The 22,325-nt window shown below is 36.7% G+C and overlaps 1 protein-coding gene across 3 annotated transcripts in view; it reads right to left on the bottom strand.

Annotated features, from left to right (window-relative positions):
* The window catches only part of CTNNA3 (catenin alpha 3), a 541,251-nt gene that overhangs the window by 499,161 nt on the left and 19,765 nt on the right, over window positions 1-22,325 (bottom strand). For all 3 annotated transcript variants that reach the window (XM_075025291.1, XM_075025292.1, XM_075025290.1), the window contains exons 4-5: window positions 16,609-16,775; window positions 9,073-9,192 (exon numbers count right to left, since the gene is read on the bottom strand). In XM_075025291.1, coding sequence (XP_074881392.1) covers window positions 9,073-9,192; window positions 16,609-16,775 — 287 coding nt within the window. The remainder of the gene's footprint in view (window positions 1-9,072; window positions 9,193-16,608; window positions 16,776-22,325) is intronic.

Here is a 22,325-nt window from a genome sequence, read left to right on the forward strand (position 1 = left end):
TCATTCTGAATACAAGTCACATGAATTGTGTGCTGGTAGCGGACAAAGCCAGGCCTCAAAGTAAGAGGCAAGCAATTTAGTTTTAAAACACTTAATTTACTGAAATTGCTCCTGTCCAATTAGAATAGATTCTGACCTTAGCTATACCGGCGTAAGTTTATAACACTATTAACTTCCTGAAACTACTTCACATTTAAACCAGTATAAATAAAGTCAGTTCAGAATACAGAAACTAAGTATTGAAGTCAATAAAATAAAATGGAAGGTAGATGACCTAATATGATAACTGTCATTAATTAATTGGAAGCAGGTAGGACAGTATAGAAGAAGTCCCCTGCAAAGTGAATCATTTACGATCCTTGATTATTTCCTCAATACAGAAATTTACTGAAATGTAATCTTCTATTCAGAGGATCTTCCATTAACCCAAAAATGTGTCATATAAACTTGAAGTATGCCCATTTCTGATATGTTTCTCAAACCACCACACTCTTACCATTTCCAATTATTCTCAAAAACTTTGTATACCTCAAAGCCATTTGGCTAACACGGGGATTATTTTATTAGGCACCATAAATTTATCCAGGGCTTTTTCTTAAAAATTATGACTCATTCTGTTATGGAGAGAATTCACGAATAAGAAGCTGATTGTGTAGAGATGACAAAATTTGCACTGATTACAGTTCAGATGTGGATCATAAAGCGGACAAGACAAGCCACACAGAAACACAGCTTCTGTGTCTCATTCTGTGTGTATCCTGGATGTGCACAAGTGGCTCAGAGGAGCCCAGCAAATCAGCCCAGAGGCAAACCACTGTCAATCATCTGATGCACTGTATGCCCAGACAAGCAAGGTGCCTCTCACTGCAACAAGATCAGCACAGTTTTGTATCTGTAAAGAAATAGTACTTCAATCACCCCTGTGTTCTGGACTAAGCAGAAGCCTGCAGCCACTGTACTGGGTTGTCTCATCTTTCTCCAAGAAAGGTGGTGTCTCTTCAGCTACAGAAACTGCCTAGGCACCCCATGTGGTATCCCAGAATGCAGACCCACAATGACTGCCCAGGAACTTCCAGGTGAACTTGGACTGCCGTGACTATTATCAGAAGAAAGCAAACCCAGACAACTTTCAGAAAAGATAGTGAAGTAGTTGCCAATTCTTTGTGGTCTTACAAAATATTAGAGCATGCTGAAACAGTTTAAATGTGCCAATTTCCAAAGTCCACAGCAAAAGATACCTGTTTGATATCAGCATTTAGAGGTATGAAAGTATACCTTTTATAACTTTAAGGTCAAAGAATGGAATTTCTCTTGGAGGCTGGCTGAATTCTACCAAAGTGATGACTTCAGTGCTGTCAGGATTTTACAGCTAACAGGCCAGTGTACCAATAATCTTGTCTTTAATTGGTTTCAATCAAATTTTTTAAAAAATCGTCCATTTAAAGTAATTAACATATTTTAGATTACTAGACATAATGCTAACGCAGCAACACATTGATTTTTCCTGTATTTGTTCATCAGAAGTGCTGGTGACCACTTGTAATTCTGAAATCATCCCAGAGATTTCAAGATTTTTCCCATTTTGTAGTGGACCAGAAAATGAAGCACTTTGAAAAACCTTTGTCAAGAGAGAGACACATTACCCAGAATTACAACTATCAAACTCACTAGACCATGTTGGTTTAAGCCTCACAAATCAAACAGAACAGGAACTTTAATCTGAATTTGGAGCAAATACTATTTTTGGATAGAAGTCAGTCTGTCCGTCTCTTGCTCTTAAAAAAAATATACACAAATACAAGTTCTTAATAAAAAAAAATTCGAACTAATTCCAGCAGTTATCTGTGCCAGAAATGTCACAGCTAATGACTGCCATTTCAGAGTCTAGGCTCTGTAGCACAGAATTATTCCTTTGTGCATTTTAATACACAGATTCATTATTTCACCTTTACTCTCAGCTAAATCATATAACCTACTTTAGAGTGCTGTATCTGTCCCACCCACAGTTATTCCTCCACATCAGATGCTCTTTATTTCTGTCTTCCTTGCAAGTGTGAGGAACTCAAATTATTTAGGCCAGAAAAGTTACCATTGAAATAAGAGCAAGTAGTAACTTTGTCAAACTACTCTCTAATCCTAGATTCTCAACACATGCACCTAAGTCTAGTTAATGTCACAGCATCTTCAGCAGCTCAGAGAATACCTTTTTATTTAAAAATACCAATCATTAAAATAGAGAGCCTGACCTTACAGTCTCTGCTTAAGAAAATCCAATACCACTTTAAAGTTAGCAATAGGTTTGCCTTAGGAAAGGCTGAAGGAATAAGGCTCACAAACTTAATAAAATTAATTCTAAATCACTTTGTTTCTCTTTTGAGCACTGAATGTTTCCACTCTGAATCTCTACATCATCCTAAATTTGCACTGTATTGTCTTGATATAAACCAAAGAGAAGTAAGTCCAAACACTGGCTTGTATGGGAGTGGTTCTCCAGGAGTCTCTCATCTGAGCATTTTGTCCATCATTAAAATTCTACTGGGTACCCACTACATGGGTACTGGTCTCTTCTATCATTAACTAGTGATAGGATGAGAGGAAATGGCCTCAAGTTGCACCAGGGGAAGTTTAGATTGGATATTAGAAAATATTTCTTTACTGAAGGGGTTGTCAGGCATTCGAACAGGGTGCCCAGGGACACGGTGGTGTCACCATCCCTGAAGGTGTTCAGAAAACATGCAGACGAGGCACTTCAGGACATGGTTTAGCAGGCATGGTGGTGCTGGGTTACAGTTGGACTCGATGATCTTAAACATCTTTTCCAACCCAAACGATTCTATGATTCTATACTCTGCTACACAAGATCCTGCTTTATTCATCACATTGCCTAATCCACAATATGCTTACTGATGTTGCAGGCAGTTGCAACAGTCACACTCTGAACCATTGGTGGGTACAAATTAAGCTGTAGTAAAAAGGTTCAGCAAGGACACCCCTGTTTGCAGAGCAGATACTATCTGAAAAATTATCTTTTCTTTTCCCACATCTTTGATTAGGGCTAAATAATTAAAACATATACTGCTATGGATTATACCTGAAGACCAATCAAAAGCTACTATTACTTCAAAAGATAGTACACTACCTGCAAAATGACATTTTTCACGGCTTGTACTTAGCTGCCCAATGAAGTGTTGCTAAGGGGAAAGGAAAACCTCTTCATCCATTAAGCAAACCATATAGACACACAGGACAGACAGAAGCAATGGCTAAATGACAGAGCTATAATCATGGAACTACCAAAAATGTCAGGTAGCTGAAAACAGACCTGTCATAATTTTTCACCCTCTTAGCTACTGAGACTGATTTCCTGTTTGCTTTTTTCAAATGAATGCATAAATCAATTATTTTAATTACACAACAACATGATAGATAGTTGTTCTTATGTCACGGGGAGATAATAAGCTAGAACACTGGAAATACAATCTATACTCTCATTTTATAATTTATATTGTGTGACTAAATATTAAAGGAGAAAAGTAAAGAAGGCATTTTCAGAAAAGCCCATGGGGAATCAAATGCCTACATGTCCTCAGAATTACTCTAAAGTGAAGTGCTAGGCTTGTTTGAAAATTCCTGAACAAGAACTCAACACATCCAACCCTGCAGAAGAATAGACAGTGGCAGCGTGGGAAATGTAAGAGTAAACAAACTCACCCGTTCATTAATCCAGAATAGCAATTCAAAAGCCATTAATTCTGCCTTTACCCTCAAATACACAACCAGATGCACTGTCATTAAGCCTAGGGAAAAAAGTTACAAATTTTCATTCAAATTCATTGAATAGCACAAGTCTTTAAAAATTTCCATAATAATTCCTGCCCTTTGATTTGCATCTCAGTTACTGCACATCTTTTAGAAAGGCATGGATTATGGATATAAAGGCTACAAGCAGTGATTAATGTACTGCACCTCTTAACTAAGCCATCTCAGCAGTTAATTGTCAAAAACATTAATTTGCTTTCTGGTTTGAACTTTTCTGACTCCCAGCCGCTGGATCTTGTCATACTTCTGTGTACTGGAATAAAGATTTAGTTAAGTACCTGTATTTGTGACATTTCCAAGCCATAACCTTTTCCAGATAAGCTATAATGTCTGAGCTCCTTAAGTTTTCCATCATAATGCTTGTTTTCTTGACAACAAATAGTTCACCTCTACTCTGAACTCCCTCCAATTTCCAGCATACTTTTTAAAGTGTTTGTCACACAATAAACCTGCCAGTTGATAGGTGATAATCTCTTTTGAGAACTTGGCTCCAGTTTCTGGACTAGAGCACTTTGGTGAACAAATCTCATGCTCAACACAATGCCATCTTCAACAGCAAAGTGAACAATCAAAGGTAGAGAATAAAAGTGCATTTATTCCATTTTAACAAAGAGAAATGCCATTTGACTGTAGAAACAAGTCTTTATTCCAAAATTAAGACTTTTAAAATGTAAATTTGACCTGTATGATCATGAAGACAACTGCAGTACTAGTAATGATGGACCGCTCTGAAGTAAAACAGGTTAAGGGCTCTGCTCCACCTCCTGGAAGCATTATTTCCCATGAGCAAAGTAAATTACTCTGTGCTCCATAAACGTCTTAGAAACTGAAGAAGGGCTGTAACAAACGCAACTTCTTTAGACATTTCAAAATAAAACAATCATCAGGAAGCAATCTTAGAAAGATTTTAAAATGAAATAACCAAAATGGTTTCTCATAGACTCAGTCTTTTAACACACAATTACCTTGAGGGTATACAACCAAAATCAGATAAGTAAGCCTTAAATTAGCATACCTTTACACTAAGATACTGCTTTTGTGTGTTCACATACTAAAGTTCTGTTGTCAACTGTTAGATTATCACATTACCAGAGACTTCTAGGCAAAAACTAAGTGTCTTTGAATTACAGCCAGCACTGCTACAGGCATCCTAAAGGCACTGTTAACACTAAGAACAGCAGCAGCAATAATTTTTCAGTTTGACAGGTGCTAAATACCACTGAATTTGATTATAATTCCATTTTTATTGTAGCTATTGCCCAACACTCCTGAAATGAACTTGCAGTAAGGTCATTATAATGAATGGCCTTCAACCAGTTCTGTTCCAGCTGAACAATATATGGACAACTTCCCTTCAATAGGAACAAGGTCCCACATAAGGAAGCATGTGCCTACTACAGTATCCCAAGACGACTGTTGGGATGGATCACTGAGTCCCCTCTTATCCCAAAGTGCTTTACCATTTTGTCCTATCTCATTTCCCTTGTAAATACTCATATTGCAGATGTGTTAATATTTAGGTTGATACAATACAATGCTCAATGTAAAGCTTACTTAACTCTTATTGGAAACATTCCAGTAAGTCACAGAGCAAGAGAATAGTTTTACTACTCATTGTGGCACAGAGCTATTCTTTTTTAGTCAAATTTCAGAGATGGCAGTCAGTATCAAGGAAATTAAAAGCTTGTTTTAATTCAAAGGAATTGCCAGACTATCTCTTGGACAAGAAAGAAAAGCTACATTTCTTGGAGACGGGTATTTCCTGGAAGGCATCAAAATGGCTGACTGGCTATAAACTAATATTCTCAACCCAAATGAATTTCTCTAGTGGATGCAACCCAACCCTAGAAGCATGCAGAAAGATTAGGTCACTGCATGTTAGATGGATGAAGGGACATCCATCTGGATGGAGAAGAGAGAGTGCTAAGTGAGCAACTGTTTAACAAAATAATAAGATCACCAAAAAGCAAGTAATTTTAAGTCAGTTCAGCGCACTGAAGCATCTCTATATGCAAGGTTACACAAATGCCAGAATGGGAGGCACAGGAACATGAAGCCCATGCTAGGGCTGTGGGGGGGTCTGCAGTAACCAGCACTGAGCTTGGCGAACATAGCAACCACAACCTGAGTGTGAGCAGATCCTGTGCATTTCTTCACCTGAATCATTTATCAACATTTGCAGAGTGTTGGCCTACATTCCACTGTTGAGTATACACATTTTGGTTTTACTATATCTTCATCTGATCTGACGTACACATACTTTCAACTAACTTGGCTAATAAGCCATCTCTCTTGGAAAAGCATGGCAAGTCTGTAGAGATGGAGATGTGTGTTTCCCTAAACAACAGTAAGAAGGAAAGCTCTGACACACAACAATGTATTTGGGAGCAGACCTGAATATGGTGGGAGTTCATCACAGACAGCAACAGTACAGCAACAGTAACTAGACCTGGCATATAGATGTGATTCAATACTTTGTATGTGTTTGGGACACAGAAGAATGGCGAAGAGCATTGTTCAGGCTTCTTGACCACAATACCAGATGTCATCCACACAGTTCAGCTTTGCAACATTAAAGTCTCCAACTCCAATGACTTTCCATCTTCCTCTTCTGTAATCACCGAAGAATTTAGCCACCCTGACAAGTTCCATACCACCTTAAACATACACTCAGCCTATCTGCAAAATTAGAATCTGAAAGCTCTGAGAAGTTTCACCAACATATGCTAACAACTTTGGGGTTTTTGTATTTAGACAGACAGAACTGAATTCTTGACCTCACTGCCCATTTTAAAGACACATTTCTATCAGCAATCTGCTGGCTATCTGAAAACTCAAGACCTTCTATCCCATTCTGAAAATTGCCAGTTAAAAACAACTTAATATAAACCATCATCCCAAACATGTTTACCTCTTGCACACTTCTACCACTCATAGAAGTTTGGTCTATATTTATAAATCGGAGTCAACATGGGTCATTTTAAACATCCTTTAAAAACCACAGTTTTAATTTCCCATCTGTCCTGTAAACTTCACCACTGAAGAATTACATTGCTATATTGCACTTTATGTCTCATTTCTAAAAAATAAAGACAGAAGCAGATAACTATATTTCATTCAAAAGCAACATTCATTACTTTGACCACATAAAACACTTTACCATGAATGCATTCATATTCACATTGTATACAATTGTTTGCCTCCAAACAGATGGTAGTGGCTCAACATTTTGCCAGTGGGGCTATGAATATACCCTTAATCTAGTAAGAAATCATATAAGTCATTATCAATTAAATGCGCACACTCCACCAACTCAGATACAAATGTCACAAACTCAGAACAGCTTCAGTCCCAATCCAGGTCTGTGATTCTTGCACAGTAATCAAACCAAATCTTAATCTTTTCACAGAGAGATCACTTTCTTTTCAAAGCAGGTCACAATTCACAGCATCTTCTATAATAAATAGATAAGGTAGGTTTTCAAATCCCTCACTGCAGATTCTCGAGCAAGTTCTATTGAGACAAAAATCTCAGTATCAAAACAGGTAAAATACTACTCAAGAAAACCATACAAGTACTGATCAGGTACACAATGCAAATTAATTTAAACACAGAGAAAAATCTCTAGTCTCCCTCATTTGGTTTTGGTCTGGTTTTGGGGGTTTGCTTTTTTTTTTTAATTTCAGGCTTTGCCTAGTTTATTTTCTTGATAGCATTGTATAACATTTTAGAAAGATTCAATCACAGAACAGAAGATAGAACAGCCTATCTTCTGTTCTGTGAATAAAAGCAGGAAGTGATTTTACACCTAATACACCTTTAGGACCTCCAAATGCAAAAGCTTCTGCCAACACAGTTACATATAGAGCAGAAACAGCACGGGGAGATATATGCATGCCTGATATTAAACAAGGATGTTGAGATTCTCCAAATGGCTTGAAAGTGCAAAGTATTGAGATGGGAATGGTAATGAAGATCTGAAAACAGGAGAAAAGATGCCCTGCTCAAGGTGAAATGAAGTATGTTATTGAAGCATATTCAGAGTCTGTTAGAGAACCAGACATACATCACTTGAAATAACAAGGAATTTTGCAAAGTCAAGAATGAGAATTCAGGCTAGAGAAAGCTACTCCCAATAAAAGTGTGATGATAGCCTGAGAAGTAATTAGAGAATTTACACTTCCCTGGCTCAGAAGTACTCTCCAAGCCCTTGCATATATGACATTTATTATGTTTGACATAATTATGAGATCAGATAACATAAACCCACATTAGTTGCCAGTTAAAACATTGTCTTTTGGTTGCTGGCAGCCCCATGTCAAAGGGCACAAAGAACTATGCTATTGTGCTACCAGCATAACAGCTCCCACCACACTGAAACTCACCCAAGCCAATTGCTCCCTGACCTCCCTATCTCAAGAATCAAATATTCATGTGTTCAGATACCATCTGTCCCTGAACCCTTTCCTAATTTCTAACTATCTAATCAATTACCCGATATAAACAACTAAGTGATCTGCCCCCAAGCAAATGAAGTGTTTGACAACACTGACACCAAGCGACAGAATTCAGAAAAATACAAACCAAAACAACACCCACGTAGAAATGTTAGAGCATTTCATCAGTATGCTCTGAAAGAGGCAGTCTAATTTAACCAAGAACACAAAAAAAGAAGTGAAGACCTATTATGAGAACTGACATTTTCACAGAAGCCATGCATAAGTGACTGAAAGTATGTCCAACATTAAATACATGTTAACAATTCGATTTAACCTTGATTTTGCAAGCATGAGTCAAAGACCACATACACTTCAAAGTTTTATGCAATCTAGCCTTGCAAATTCACTTCTAAAGAAGGAAAAAACAGTGGTTTGCAGGCACAGTCAATATCTGATTCCATTAACTTATGGGGATTTAGTTCATTTTTCAAGCCAAAAAATCCAAACAGTACTTTTATGCCCTTTAATCTAAACAAAAATTTCTTATGCATTAATGCAAAGTTTAATAGTCTGCTAAGTCTCACTTACTTGCTTTACCTGTCTTTCTCTCTGTTGAGAAATCAAAACCCATGCAGTCCAACATCATATGCATTAAATAGAACTGTCAACCCTTCTACTGGCTTACCTGATGACATTACATTAAGTATAAAACCCTACTAATAGAACAATAACTCTGTCAAACACATCAGTTTTACCACTCATCATGTTTATGCCCAGTATTCTATGTCTTCCTACCAAGCTTCCGTGTTCTTACCTGCTGACGTTTGTATGCCAAATAATCAAGATTTTCCAGATCTTTTTGCAACTTCTGGTAGGTTTTCTGTAGATCAGACTTACTGGATACATTTCTTAAAGATTCGAACGTTCTTTGAAACTGTGATAATAAAACAAATACCATAATTCACACAGTTGCTGTATTTTTCGCTGCATTAGGATTTTATTCTACTACGTACTCATGTTATAGAGTTGTGTCACCTCTTGAGTATACCACTTTCTACACATTACTACAATTTTGTTTTGAAATCAATCCCAGAATTCAAAGCATAGTACATATGCCCTGTTTAATTAAATTAAATCCTCTAACTTCATAGGTCAGACTTGCATAAGACAAAACACTAGCAATCAACACAATCTCTAAAGGTTAGTTCTTCTTCTATGCCATGTTACAGGATGGAATATATTAATATAGATTCAATTTTTTCAACTAATAAAAGCACATGCCACTTCATACAGGCCATGAACTCCTCATTCTATCAAGCATAACAGTAAATCTTATATATAACAGGGTACTTCTTATCAAGTTAATTTACTTAAGAGTAATTTGCAATACCAGATACTCACCTTTAAAACACTTTTAAAAAACTTAATTCAAAAGTGAATAAAAAACAAACAAGCAATTTTAAGAAAACATACATATGCTCTTTCCAGTGCCATCAACAGGAAATCAAAAAAATGTGCCTTGGACAAACAAAGGTTATCAGAACATGTTTTAAACTTAAAAATCATATCTGAATCTTTCTGTATCATTCTGTTATCAGTACGAACCACCATTTTTGGATGAATGGCAAGAAAACCTCTCTCTGACACTTTTACTGTCTAGAGGTGAAAAGAAATACTAATACTCTAGAAGGTAGTTTTTTCTCTCTCTCACCAATAACCAAATTTAAATAATCCTAAGAGATCCACAGAAGCTCTTTTTTGCCTGTCACTTTTTCAAAGTACTTTAAACATAGTTTCTGGCAGTTGATAGGTAGCACTCCTTTACTACTTTTGCTCTCTGTGGCACTACAGGGAACTACCCAGACTGATTTTTCCTCTGAAGAAAGCTGGACCACAGGCAAAGAAGAAATACCAGTATTTCAACAATTCTGAAGGCTGCTTCTGTTTGTCAAGTTACCATAGATAACTTTGTTGCACAGATACTGCATAGACAACTTTGTAACTTTTCAAAACACAAGAACATTACATTACATTTATGAACATTACAACATTCCTTTCACAATAAAAATAAACCAAAATCAACAACTGTAAAACTAGAGCCAAGCACCCTGGCACTAAAACAAAGTGGATAACACACCAGATGCTATGTCCTGAACATGCACCATCAAGACATCACTGAACGAAGGTTGTGTGCTTATCTGACTGGAAACCAACACATAATGGATGTCTAAGTGGAGCAACTCTCACAGTCCCATTTTAGGTATCTTGAAGCAACAAATACCATCAAACTCTGAAAGTGATAAAGATCCTGAATGTAGACGGACCAGAAGAACATTATTAATATGGGCTTTTCCTAAGAACAATGCCCCTGATTAGTACGGTAAAGTTCAGCAACCTCCTCTCAGATAATGATCATGGCTCTACCTAATTAGTAAGTGTAATTGTAAGCACCAGGACTAAATTTCCTAGTCTCACAGCTGATTCCTTGTAATGTCAAAGAGGTGTGAGCTCTGACTGAAGTTCCTCCTGCAGTAAGGCTGTTTATAAGGGCTAGACTCCTCTGGTGTCTTTATAAGCTCCTGATGTAGCCTTTTTGGTTTTTTCTCCACTATGCATCTACCTATTTTCAGGAACCTTGGAACTTCTGCTTTTCTGTCATATATAATAGAAATGAGGCAATGAATTCAAAGAGAAGAGGCTGTGACATAAACAGAGTGGTTGCATAATGTTTCAACAGGAAATCATACTAAAATTTTGATACTACTTAAGTTAAAATTTACTGTTTTGATCATCATTCAAATTAATTTATTCAATTTAATAAAGACTCAAAAGTCTCTTCATACTGTAGCTCTGCATCTTTCTATAAAAGGTTAAGGTCACTGTTCATTGTTGCTAACATGTTCAACTGTTGCAAGGAAACCAATTCATAATATGAGTATTTGTGGAATAAGCAATGATATTAAAGGCAGTTGCTGTCTGATTTTTAAAGTCTAGTTTAATTATTACATTTCAATAATGTAACTTTGCAGCTGCACTTCATAGCATCCTTTATGAAATCCCAAGGAAATATGACTGAAGGGAAGGCTCTACACTGCAAAGAAGCAAGAATTGGATTTGTTTTCAAATCTTTTCATTCAAGTGTGTTTTTAACCCAGCAGTTGTGTTTTTCCTCTTGGAAATAGAGCCACTATATTCCATTTGGTTTTCTTGTGCTCTGGTAAAACAGGTTCAGGAGCCTTCAGGCTTGCTTACATCAAAGAAATTCTGGTACAGTAGTACATGAAGCTGGCCAATTAGGGTCCCTTCAAAGCCATGTTTCTGACCGGCCAGAAAAGAATAATGCTCTTTTTTTCAGTGATTCCCATGCTAAGACCAAAACCAGATATTATATAAACAGAACTACAGTGACTAGGGAGCCAATTCCTTAGCAACAGTTTGTTACAAGACAGTTAAGAATATGGCTGTTTCAAGGGAAGCCCTAGGGGCTGTAAAGCCACCAGTCATTAGGGAGTTACAGACTGGTAGTCAAGAGGCCACCATACGCAGAACAGAAGTGGATCCACGCTCCTCTTGCACTCAAAAAGGTGTTCACTTTGAAAAGCCTGACTCTTAAAAGTAATTCTTTGGAATCTGCTTTTCCTCTTGTCATTTATTGCACATTACAGACTGCCACAGAATTTGCAGAGTGCAATGATAAACACTGTAGCCCTGATTACAAACAGCTGTATCCCACATGGCATATACTGACCTCAGACTGGTAGCAAGAATCCATTTCTGCTGGTTGATGAGAAAATAAATGAGAGCATGAACCAAGGGAGAAGCCAAATTTACTCCCAAAGACTCCTGTCATCTTCTTAACACTCCCTATTTTCAGAGTTTTCTCTTGCCATGGGAGTGACCCATGCCCACCAAAGGCAAGGTGGGAAGCTTCGAATCATTTTCAGTTTCACAACCTGGCCCTGTTGCCCCCAAGGTAGCCTACATTCTTTTTTGCCCTTTTTCCATTTTTAAATGTTTTACTGCATGATACCACAATACCAAAACAGTCAGAATGTAACGCAGGGAGCAAGTCAAATTCTAGTTCAAGCAGAGTAATGCAAGTCAAACCAAGTACCTAAATCTCGAGTGTAGGTAAGCCTGAGATTACTTGCCTCTCTTTTTTTATGTAACCATACTGCTTTTCTCCTGCTCAAAACATTTTTAATGCTGATGAATACTCTGCAGGGAAAGTAGGAACAGACAACACTATGCCCACCGGGCCCAAGTTCACAAGTTGCTTATCTATAGACATTCTTTTTTTTTTTCTTTTTTTTTTCCTGGCAAGGGTTTTAAATAACTCTAAGCAAGCATTTTATAAAGATCATGCTGTCTGAGGCATTCATGAAAAATATGAAGACTTAAACAGTAAATCTACAAGCATGACAAGAAGGGAAAAAAGGCAGATAAAACATGTTGGCTCAGCATGATCTGAAATAGATTAGAGAAAGACAGACTGCCAATGCGCTTTGAATGAAATTCTCAAAACTTGTTACCTTCTTGCTGTTCTCCTCTGATCAATAAATCCAAGCAAATCCATTAGTCTGTTAATTCACTTAAATAATATCGAGCGTTACTAACCATAATGAATGAGGCTGGTAATACAGTTCTGAATCAGAGAGTGCAATACATGAGATAGCTCTTTGTCTAACTACATTTTTCCCAACTCATTTTTATGATTAGAAACTTCAAACTCTAAAATAAGTACAGAAACTCAGATACAGAGAGCTATTTATTTAAACTCTTCCCTGTTTAAATAATTTTCATTTGTTTAAAAAAGCAAAGCCTTTCTTATCAGTGTAATGTATTTTATTTTCTCAGTCAACTCTAAAATGAGCTTGCTGTTTGCACTGCACCATCATACTCTTACAAGGCTGTAAATTCCACAAACAGCTAGAAGTGTACTATGCCAGAATATGATCAGTCACAGAATTCGTACTGGCTTCTAATATGCGTAATTTGACACACACTTTGCTGGGTGAAGATTCTGTAGAATCCACAAAACAACCAAAATTCTCTCCATTTTATTAGTGAAATTTCAAAAAAGCTAATCTCATGTTCACAAAGGTACGTTTTTGGACATTTGGAGTGAATTTCCTGCCAGGTTTATTGAATTCTTCCAAATACACCGACCTGTTATTTCTAGTTTAAAAGTTACATTTTAATATTTTTGTGACAAAAATATTTTTTATTTTCAGTGTTATACTCTGTTTTATATAAAGATTTTATGACATAAAAGTAAAAAACAGTCCAAAGTCTAAGTAAAATGTACAGAAAACTATACTCTTATAGACTACATAAATTGGAAGGAGGTAGGTGAGGTTCATCTTTTTTCCTAGATATACTTAGAATGGCAGATGTGACAGGTGACACTAGAAAAGTGTTTATATGACAGCTAGTCACATTGTCGTTGTTTCCTTTCTATTTTTATTCATAGATTACAGAGAAAGTTAAAGTTTAATGATCCAGACTGCATTTTGTCAGTAGAAGTAAGTATGGTTTCAGATGTTTTGAATATCAGTGTTGAAATTAACCAGCTTTACTGAATAAGCAAGATTAAAAACTTTCAGCACTCCTTGATAAATTGTTTTGAAAAGTGTTAGATACATAAATAGATAATTCCCCATGAAATACTTCGTATTGAATAAGATCTGGTTAATACTCTACAGAGTTCTTTGATGATGCTGGACCTCTTTCTTTCACTTTATACATACAAAAAAACTTCCTTGGTTAGAATTTTCATTTCCTTCATTCTACAGTTACTTTTTTTGGTTGGTTTGGTTTTGGTTTTTTGGTTTTGTTTTGTTTGTTTTTTTTCATTTTTAAAATTAATTTTGGCTCAGTCCTTTAAATTTCTTAATTTCATTCTATGACAATTATAGAGCTCAGAGTTACAGAAGTAAAGGGCAATGAAATTTCTCATCTCTGAAGATTAATAACAGCTGTAACACCCATTTCTTTGTGAAGAAGATAAAATGTTAGAAGTATTGAAATTTTAGAACAAGTTCAAAGAAAAACTGTTAATGACTTTTAAAGAGAGTTGATTTTCAAGTCATACGAACATGCAAACATTGAGAATATTAAAGCTGATACAGCAAGGACAAGGTCTACTTTCTGTGCTGCAGCCACTGTGTGAATACAATGTCTGTTTGTTGGAGCAAGTCTGTGTTGAAGAAAAACTGAAATCCTAAGGGAGTTTTAAAGTATAACAATTAAAGTTAAGGACTTTGAAAAGAGCAACATTGAGACTCATTAAAATATTTAACTGCATTTAAACCTGGCTCAGCTAGTCATGAGCAAAAGTTGTTATAATTTGAAGGCTGTTCAGTAGCATACATTGAAATTACTCTATCTTCTAAGTTGATTTCCTAATTAGATGTCAACATAAAAAGACATCACTACAGCTGATACCACTGCTGGCAAGTTCAGCAGCCAGGGCAGAGGCTAAATAAATATGGAAAATGTACCACCTTCCTGTAAGGACTAGGGTGAGTCTTTTTACATAAGCAATTTGGAGAGTGTTATGTCACACTAATTTATTCTAAGAGTTAACTGAAGAATTCAGTTCTCACTCCTATTAAGAGAACTAAATTAAGGTATGGAAGAAGAAGATAACTTAATTGCAGTCTTGGCAGTGTTGGAGTCATTCCTGAATGATTCTTTACATTCTTTTATGATTTTCAGTTATTGTTTTTCATTTTCAAATGGAAATCATGAAATTAATTATATGGTTGTTTAGAAATACTGAAACTCTAGGAAAGAAAACTACCCACTTTTAGTTCTCTCCTGTAAAATATACTGAAAACATTTTAGAAGGGTGCATCTAGGACTGTGAAAATAGGTACGTAAGAATGTAATAGGCTACCAATGAAAAATATCATAATTTAAGAAAATTTTCCACAAACACTACAAAAGACATAGGCCACTCCTCTTAGAGATGACAAATTTCATACATATATAACAACATAGAAGCTCCTGCAAGTCAGTGTTCATTTAGCCTGTACAGCATCTCCAACAATTGTCAACATTGGATGTTTCAAACACAGCAATGGAACACACACAACATTGTTTTATTATGAAATACTGTTCCTACTCTGATTGGGAGCTAAATTTTCATTTCCCTGTCCTCAGCAAACTGAACTTGCTTCAAAAGGGTCCCCTTTAAGTCAGCAGGTCCTCTTGTGGCATGAGGCATTAGAAGTGTCACTGATTATTCACCTCTGCCCTGAAATGTTAAGAAGTCAATAGAACTTGGAGGTTTTATCACTGTCACACATTACTGAAGATGTTAGGAAAAAAAGGGAAACAAAAATCGAACAATTCCTTGCTCTTTCCAGCAGAGGCACACACCAGATTGAATGGAGTAAGCAGCCAGAGAAGAAACAGTAAACACATTTTCGTGGTCAGACACATGATGCTGGCAAGATTAAAGTCACACTGTTCAAGAAAGGAAGGACACTATGGGACATTATGGCTGACATTAAAGGAACTTGAGTTTATGTAGACAGGAGAGTATTTTGTTGTTGAACAACAGAAGTGTGGACATTTTGTCTAATTCAGCAAGAGTGGCACAACCTCTGGTTAGTTTTGTATGGGAACAGGACAATGAAGCCATCCCTTCTGTATAAAGAGAGCCAGGTAGAAAAGAGATTTCCCCAAAACATAGCACTATTATGATACACACTTTGAAAACACATTATTCCCTTGAGTGAAAAAATTCAGTAGCTTTTAGAGATTTTCTACTGCACAATTTTTAAAGCTTTGCCCACATCAGGACTTTCTAGTCTTCTGTCTGCAGTGCATAGCTGGAGCTGGGGAGTTGCTGGAGGCCTCTCTCACACATCTTCTCCCTCTCCTTTTAGCTCATCTCTCTCTCAAACTGACTTGTATACAGAGATAGACCCTTACCTACTTAGTTCTTCCCTCCGTAAATATCCAAATAAAATTCCACTTTTAAGATTCTCTACAAATAAATTATTCCCTACTACTGCCACAAATACCAAGAGGGTTTCATGCATAAAAAGCTATACAACAATTCAAGAATTCAAGTGAAAAAAGAGGAAATAAGAAATAAAAGGAAGTTAAAATATAACCGTAGAGATAACCATCTGCTGTTGTGTTAGAAGTAGAAGAGAGGTTCTTTTGGTACATTCTACAAATCTCACCTAGAATCTACACTTTTACCAATTGCCAAGGTGTTACGTGCATGAGATCTGCAATTCCTAAGTACAACAAGAATTTTCAAAGCAAAAAGAACCAGCAGCCGGCATTCCTCTAGCTAAAGGGAGTCTGAGTTAAGTCAAATTCTACTCACCACAGTCAAATGTTCCAGTAAGTACGCCACATCAACCATGTCCGCCAGAATTAGAAGCCTTGTGACAGCTGTAAGCAAAGATCGTGCTGCTTGGACAACGGCCTGCCTCTTAGGCAGACAGCAGGGATCACTGGTAAATGCCTCTGCTGATACCTTTAAGGCTTGACCTGCAAAATGAAGACATAAATTCCCTTAGGCTGTATCGCAACACCCAGGAAAAAAAAATAGTTAAAACTTGATCAGTTATTTGGCAAGTCACAAGTATTACCAATAAATTTGGCATCTCTCTGTTGCCCTAATGCCTTGAAAGGAAGGTCAATTATTACAGATCATGAAGAATGTTCCACATTTTGAATTATGCCCCCTTTCTGTTCTTCTGTATCATTTAATTCCAAAATAATTCCCTTGGAAATCACACCATTACTCTTAACTGTACACAACAAGGCCAGGGGTGCTTTTCTAGTGACTGCTTTTTATATTACTATGTACTTTGTTGTCCTTGCTATTAAATAATTCCTGCTTACAGAAGGGAATCAAATATTGTTCTTCTCATTATAAATATAAGTTAATGGAATGAAAATCTCATACACTTGAATATCTGACTCTGACATAAAATATGTGAAAACTATGCATTGGAGCTAGTAACTGTGCCAGTAGACAACAATATAGCATTCTCCAATATGAAGTTTTGCAAATTAAATTTAACAATGAGAACAACAATGACAAACACCCAAGTTTACTTTCAGCAGTCTGTCACCTAGACTTACTCTGAGGAAAAAAATGCCATTACACTCATTTCTAGAAGCATTTCAAAGTCTATTATCAACTGAGGAGCTTTGTTACTGATGGCACAACCTTGAGAGAACTCACTCTACACAGGACAGCACTGGAAAACTCTTGTCACACAAGCACAAACTACTAAAATATATGTTTGACCCATTAAACTCTCTGTATCAGCTTGGAAACCAAAGATGGATGAAAAGTCACAAAAATTAATAGTTTTGGCTGTGCTAATATTAGGAAACATCATTAGTAAATGTAACTATTAAAAGACTACATATTCATGAAGCCAGCCCTTTGTTAACAACTGCCTTAAGCATGTCCTGGATTTTGGATGCAACAGTAAAGAAAAATATGGCATTTAAAAAATTTGATATTGTTCCAGAGTTAAATCCTTTGTTTATTATGCACTATTCTTTCTACCTATATCTAAATTACATAACTTGCTATAAGAATGGGGTACATTTCTCCAAGCAGTCATTTGTATCACAGAGATTTTCTACATAGAAAGAGAGTGTGCAGGAACATATAATTTTTGTTTCATTTTGTTCTACAAATTCTGACCAAAAGTAAGGAGAGAATACTGCCTGCTGAAATAAAATTCACAGTACCTTTAGCACTGTATAGCTTCACTCAGAGGCAAGAAGTCTGGACAAGCCTCATGCAGGAATGCTATTGGCATGTCTACTTCAGAGTATCTGTAGTAAAGTCAAAGCTGAAGTTATGCAAAGAGTTTTGCTACCTGAACCAAGTCTGTGTTTTCAAAAGCTTTGGAGTCCTCAAATCAAAAACTAGGCAACAAAGTTTGTACAAAATACATGCAATCAGTAACTAATGCATATTCATAGAAATACATACAAACATACGGCATTTTCTGTAATTACAAAGATACAGACTTTTATGTGCTCCCTCCATCAGAACTGAATGAGTACTATTCAAGTGCACAACAGTTTGCCAGACAGGTTCTTTATGTATCTGCATTTCTCAAGATTTAGAAAAAAAACAAGCTTTACTGCTCTTACTAGAAACTGCATTTGAGAAAATATTTGAGCAAAGGCTACAGAAATAAACCTGCCAATTACTACAGAGTCCCCGTACCAGCACCTGAGAGAGTACTGGCCTGATTCTCAGAACAGTGAATACTTCCAACAAGCTGAAAATCATGTGTTTTCCAGGAACACCCATCTTTAATAGAGCTCTCTGGTTCTCTCGGATTTATTAAAGTCTTTGTGCAAATCAAGAATCTTAAGTATACGCTCAACAAACTCCATAAATAAATAAAAACCACACTAATTTGAGATCTGGTTCTAGCACCTGCTACATGACAAAACACTGAAAGTAAAAAATATCAATTTCTTGTGCTCAGGACAACAAATTAGAACTTTTATCTAGTAGTTGGTGAGATAATGCACCATAGCTGAGCACATCACAACAAATAAACCTACAGGAAATAAAAATCAAATATTAATCAGAGCAACTGATTTTTAAGGTCTTTATTTCCCCATCTGCAATAGACAGAAACACCTCTCCAGATGAGTACTGTTATCAGTACTAGAAGTTTCAAAGCACTGACAAGCCAGAAGGATCTGAATATGACCAACCCCTTAGAAATGAGTTGGACATAAGCTGGGATGGGCAGAGGAACAAGTATAAAATCATGACCCTAAAAGAGAGTTATGAGATGTAGCCTAGGCAGATAGGAGCTATGAGTACAAGCAGCAGAAAATGACAGCTCCAACAACAACATGATGTTAAAACTTACTTAAAATGCAGTAAACAGCATGACAATTCAATGCAAATTCATCCATTTCATTGTAATTCCCATCAAGCAGATATTCTTCCATAATTACATTTGTCACAAACAATGAAATGTGAAAGACAGTGCCCTTTTAGTGGCACAAATAGGGAAGCAGAAAGATGGGAGCATTCATAGTATTTCAATTATTTTAGACATTCAAATGAGAAGCAATTCAAAGAAAGTCAGGATACATCAAGACTACATAATTATTGGAAGGCAGATATTTCCAAGACTCTGTTCAGCACACACAGATAAATGACTCCCAAAGTAAATGGTGTTACTGCTATTAGCTGATCAATTACCAATGGCTACTGCTATTGTCAAATGACCGCTACTTACGTACATGCTTACAAAAATCTATGCTTGGGCATTGGGAAAGGTAAAACCACAGTTCAGCCACAGGTATTTTTAAAAAAAAAGTTAGAGGATCCATGCACTTTATCCAGCACCAAAAATATCCAAAACCTTACATGAAAATTCCTTTAAAAACAAGTCAACTGTAAGCCTGTTGGCAAATTTGCTGTTGGCAAATAGCTGACAAAAGGTACACACTTCCACTGGGCTGCTAGCCGATGACAGGCAATCCATCTATACAGATACTTGCACTGATACCACTAACTGCAGTCAGTGAGCACCCCTCAGAGATAGTGTTCAACATGACACTCTGGCAACAGCTAAACGTTCTTTATTGTTTTAGGCAAGACCATCAGAATTAAGCTTTCTTCTCTTATTTCTTTGAATAGATTTTCTTTCTGCTACTAAATCCTATCTAAGCACCACATTTCTCTCTCTTCTATTTGTTACATCTGGCTTTCTTCTCGTGTTTTTTATTTTTAACTGCAGCAGTGTGAAATCCACATGGAATGCAGTGAATTTTATGCCATTCTTGTGTCCTCCCACAAGGAGGTATTGTTGCCAAGAAAGTCCTGTCACCCACTCCTGTGAACTACACCCTTAGAAGCTGGTGGATTTACAGTTCCAGAGAAACACAGTTGTCAAAGGGAACCCATTGACTAAGTGAAGGAGGGACATACCAGAATCAGTAAAAAGAGAGGATTTCAAACGTCCTAGTCTCAAAATTGAGGGGGGGGGGGGGGAATCAATGGCTTATACCAATAATAGAAAACTTATAAACTCTGATTTACAGTAGTATTTGCCGCCTCAAGTTCTGCCAGCACAAACTAACAGATACGCAGAATCAGTACCAGAGAAGGTTGGGAGTTAATGTCCCATCAGAGCACAAAACAACCTACCCTTTCTAAAAACAAGAGATTAAACAATACTAGTCACTAGTGTAATCACCTGTTCTCCTCCCACAAATATCATCTCCATCTGCTACAGCAAATAAAGGATTCTGCTTCAGCCAGCTAGCTGGAAGTGACACTATCAGTGTCAGGGCAAAGCAGATTGATACCTCCTGCACGTTCCCAATATTCAACACCAGGATAACTCAGATTCTCACAATAGCTTTCTGTAGATGTTACAGGACATTTTTCTCTTGCCACACAGTCTCTTACCCCACTCAGATACCACTGTATTCTGTTGCATTGCAATTATTTCACAGCTGCATACCAGGAAGTTCCACTTCCACATGTCAAACAGTTCTTCCTAATGTGAAATCAGAGCCACCACACACCCCCTTCATGCCTTACACACATCTCTTCATTCCCTGTTTCCCACTCAGGGACACCTGATCCAGCAATGGTGGTATCAGAAGCTTTTCTACAAGGGATCTGTTCTTGGTTTGATGAAGAGGCTGTACAGCACAGATTATTTTAAGCCTCCTGAATATCTAAATTTTGTCTCCCAGAATGAAAGTCCCTTAGATGCAGAGCATATACATGTACCTCTTAACATAGAATGAGAAAGCTAAGCTTATGTTTAAGACTTTGGGGGGGGCGACAAATAAGAATATAGTAAAATATAAGAGATCACTATGCCCTTCCTTTAGTAAATATCCTTTCAGTACACTCCCTATTTCTTGCCAGTGAATGGTAGTTTCTTCCATGCCATCAAAGTCTTGCCTCCCCTGTTTAATGTCAAAAGACATTAAATATGGACATTCAAAATATCAAATTATTTTTTTCTAATTTCCTTTTAAAGAGTAACTGAAGGCTCAAAGCAAAACTCAAGCAAGTAACTTTCTTTCAATTCACTGTTATGGGTGATGAAAGGCTTATCTAGGAACACACTTGAGCATGATAACAGCTAAACACATAGAACAGTGACACTGCAATAGATAGAAACAATGCAGACAACAACTGTTGTGTTTCTGACCATATATAGTCAGTAAGCAATGGCAATAAATACCAAACATTTTAGCTATGCCTGTACAACTATTTGAAAACTATAAGCAATCACACCTTGACATAAATACAAAAAAATCATTATCATAAGTATAATGCTAGGCTTTAATTCAAATTCCTAAGAGAACGTTTCCCCACATAAACTACATCACTTTTTTGTCTTAAAATTGATTAAATATCAGCATCAGGACATTAATTATAGTTTGATGTTAAGTGTCAGAAGCATTCAGGGTTGAACAACGCTTCTTATTCTTTTGTATAGTATTTTACCATTAATTCACAGCACATTATGAGTCAGAAGGCAATTTTTTGAAATGCTGTATACATGAAATCTGGCAGTGCGAATTTTTAAAAACACTTATATTTGGGTTTATTACACTCTTTTAGAACAAAAACGTAAACATGAGTACTCTTAAACAAAGCTTCACCAAACCAGATCAACAGGAAAGTGTGGTAGTTCTTCACTTATTAGGCTAGTGGATTTCTGGGTGATGCACACAGTCCACCAGCCACAGGCCTGCCTAGTTCCAGAAGAAGGCGAATCAAGATGTGGATAGAAATAGGCCTGAAAAAGTACTTTCTCAAGAGGAAACTCAAAGAAAAACGTGGAGGACCTCTGTATTAAAATGATCAGCTCCAAGACTATAAATCTTTGGTAAAACTTTGCAGATGTCAAAGGAAGCTTTAGATTATAGATTTTATATAAGACTTCTACAGATTTTAGATAAGATTTTATAGATTAGATATAAGGAAGAAATTCTTCACTATGAGGGTGGTGAGGCACTGCCACATGTTGCCCAGAGAGGTTGTGGATGCCCCACCCCTGGAACTGT

This window comes from Buteo buteo, chromosome 4 (assembly GCF_964188355.1).
Source record: "Buteo buteo chromosome 4, bButBut1.hap1.1, whole genome shotgun sequence".
NCBI classification, from domain to species: Eukaryota; Metazoa; Chordata; class Aves; order Accipitriformes; family Accipitridae; genus Buteo; species Buteo buteo.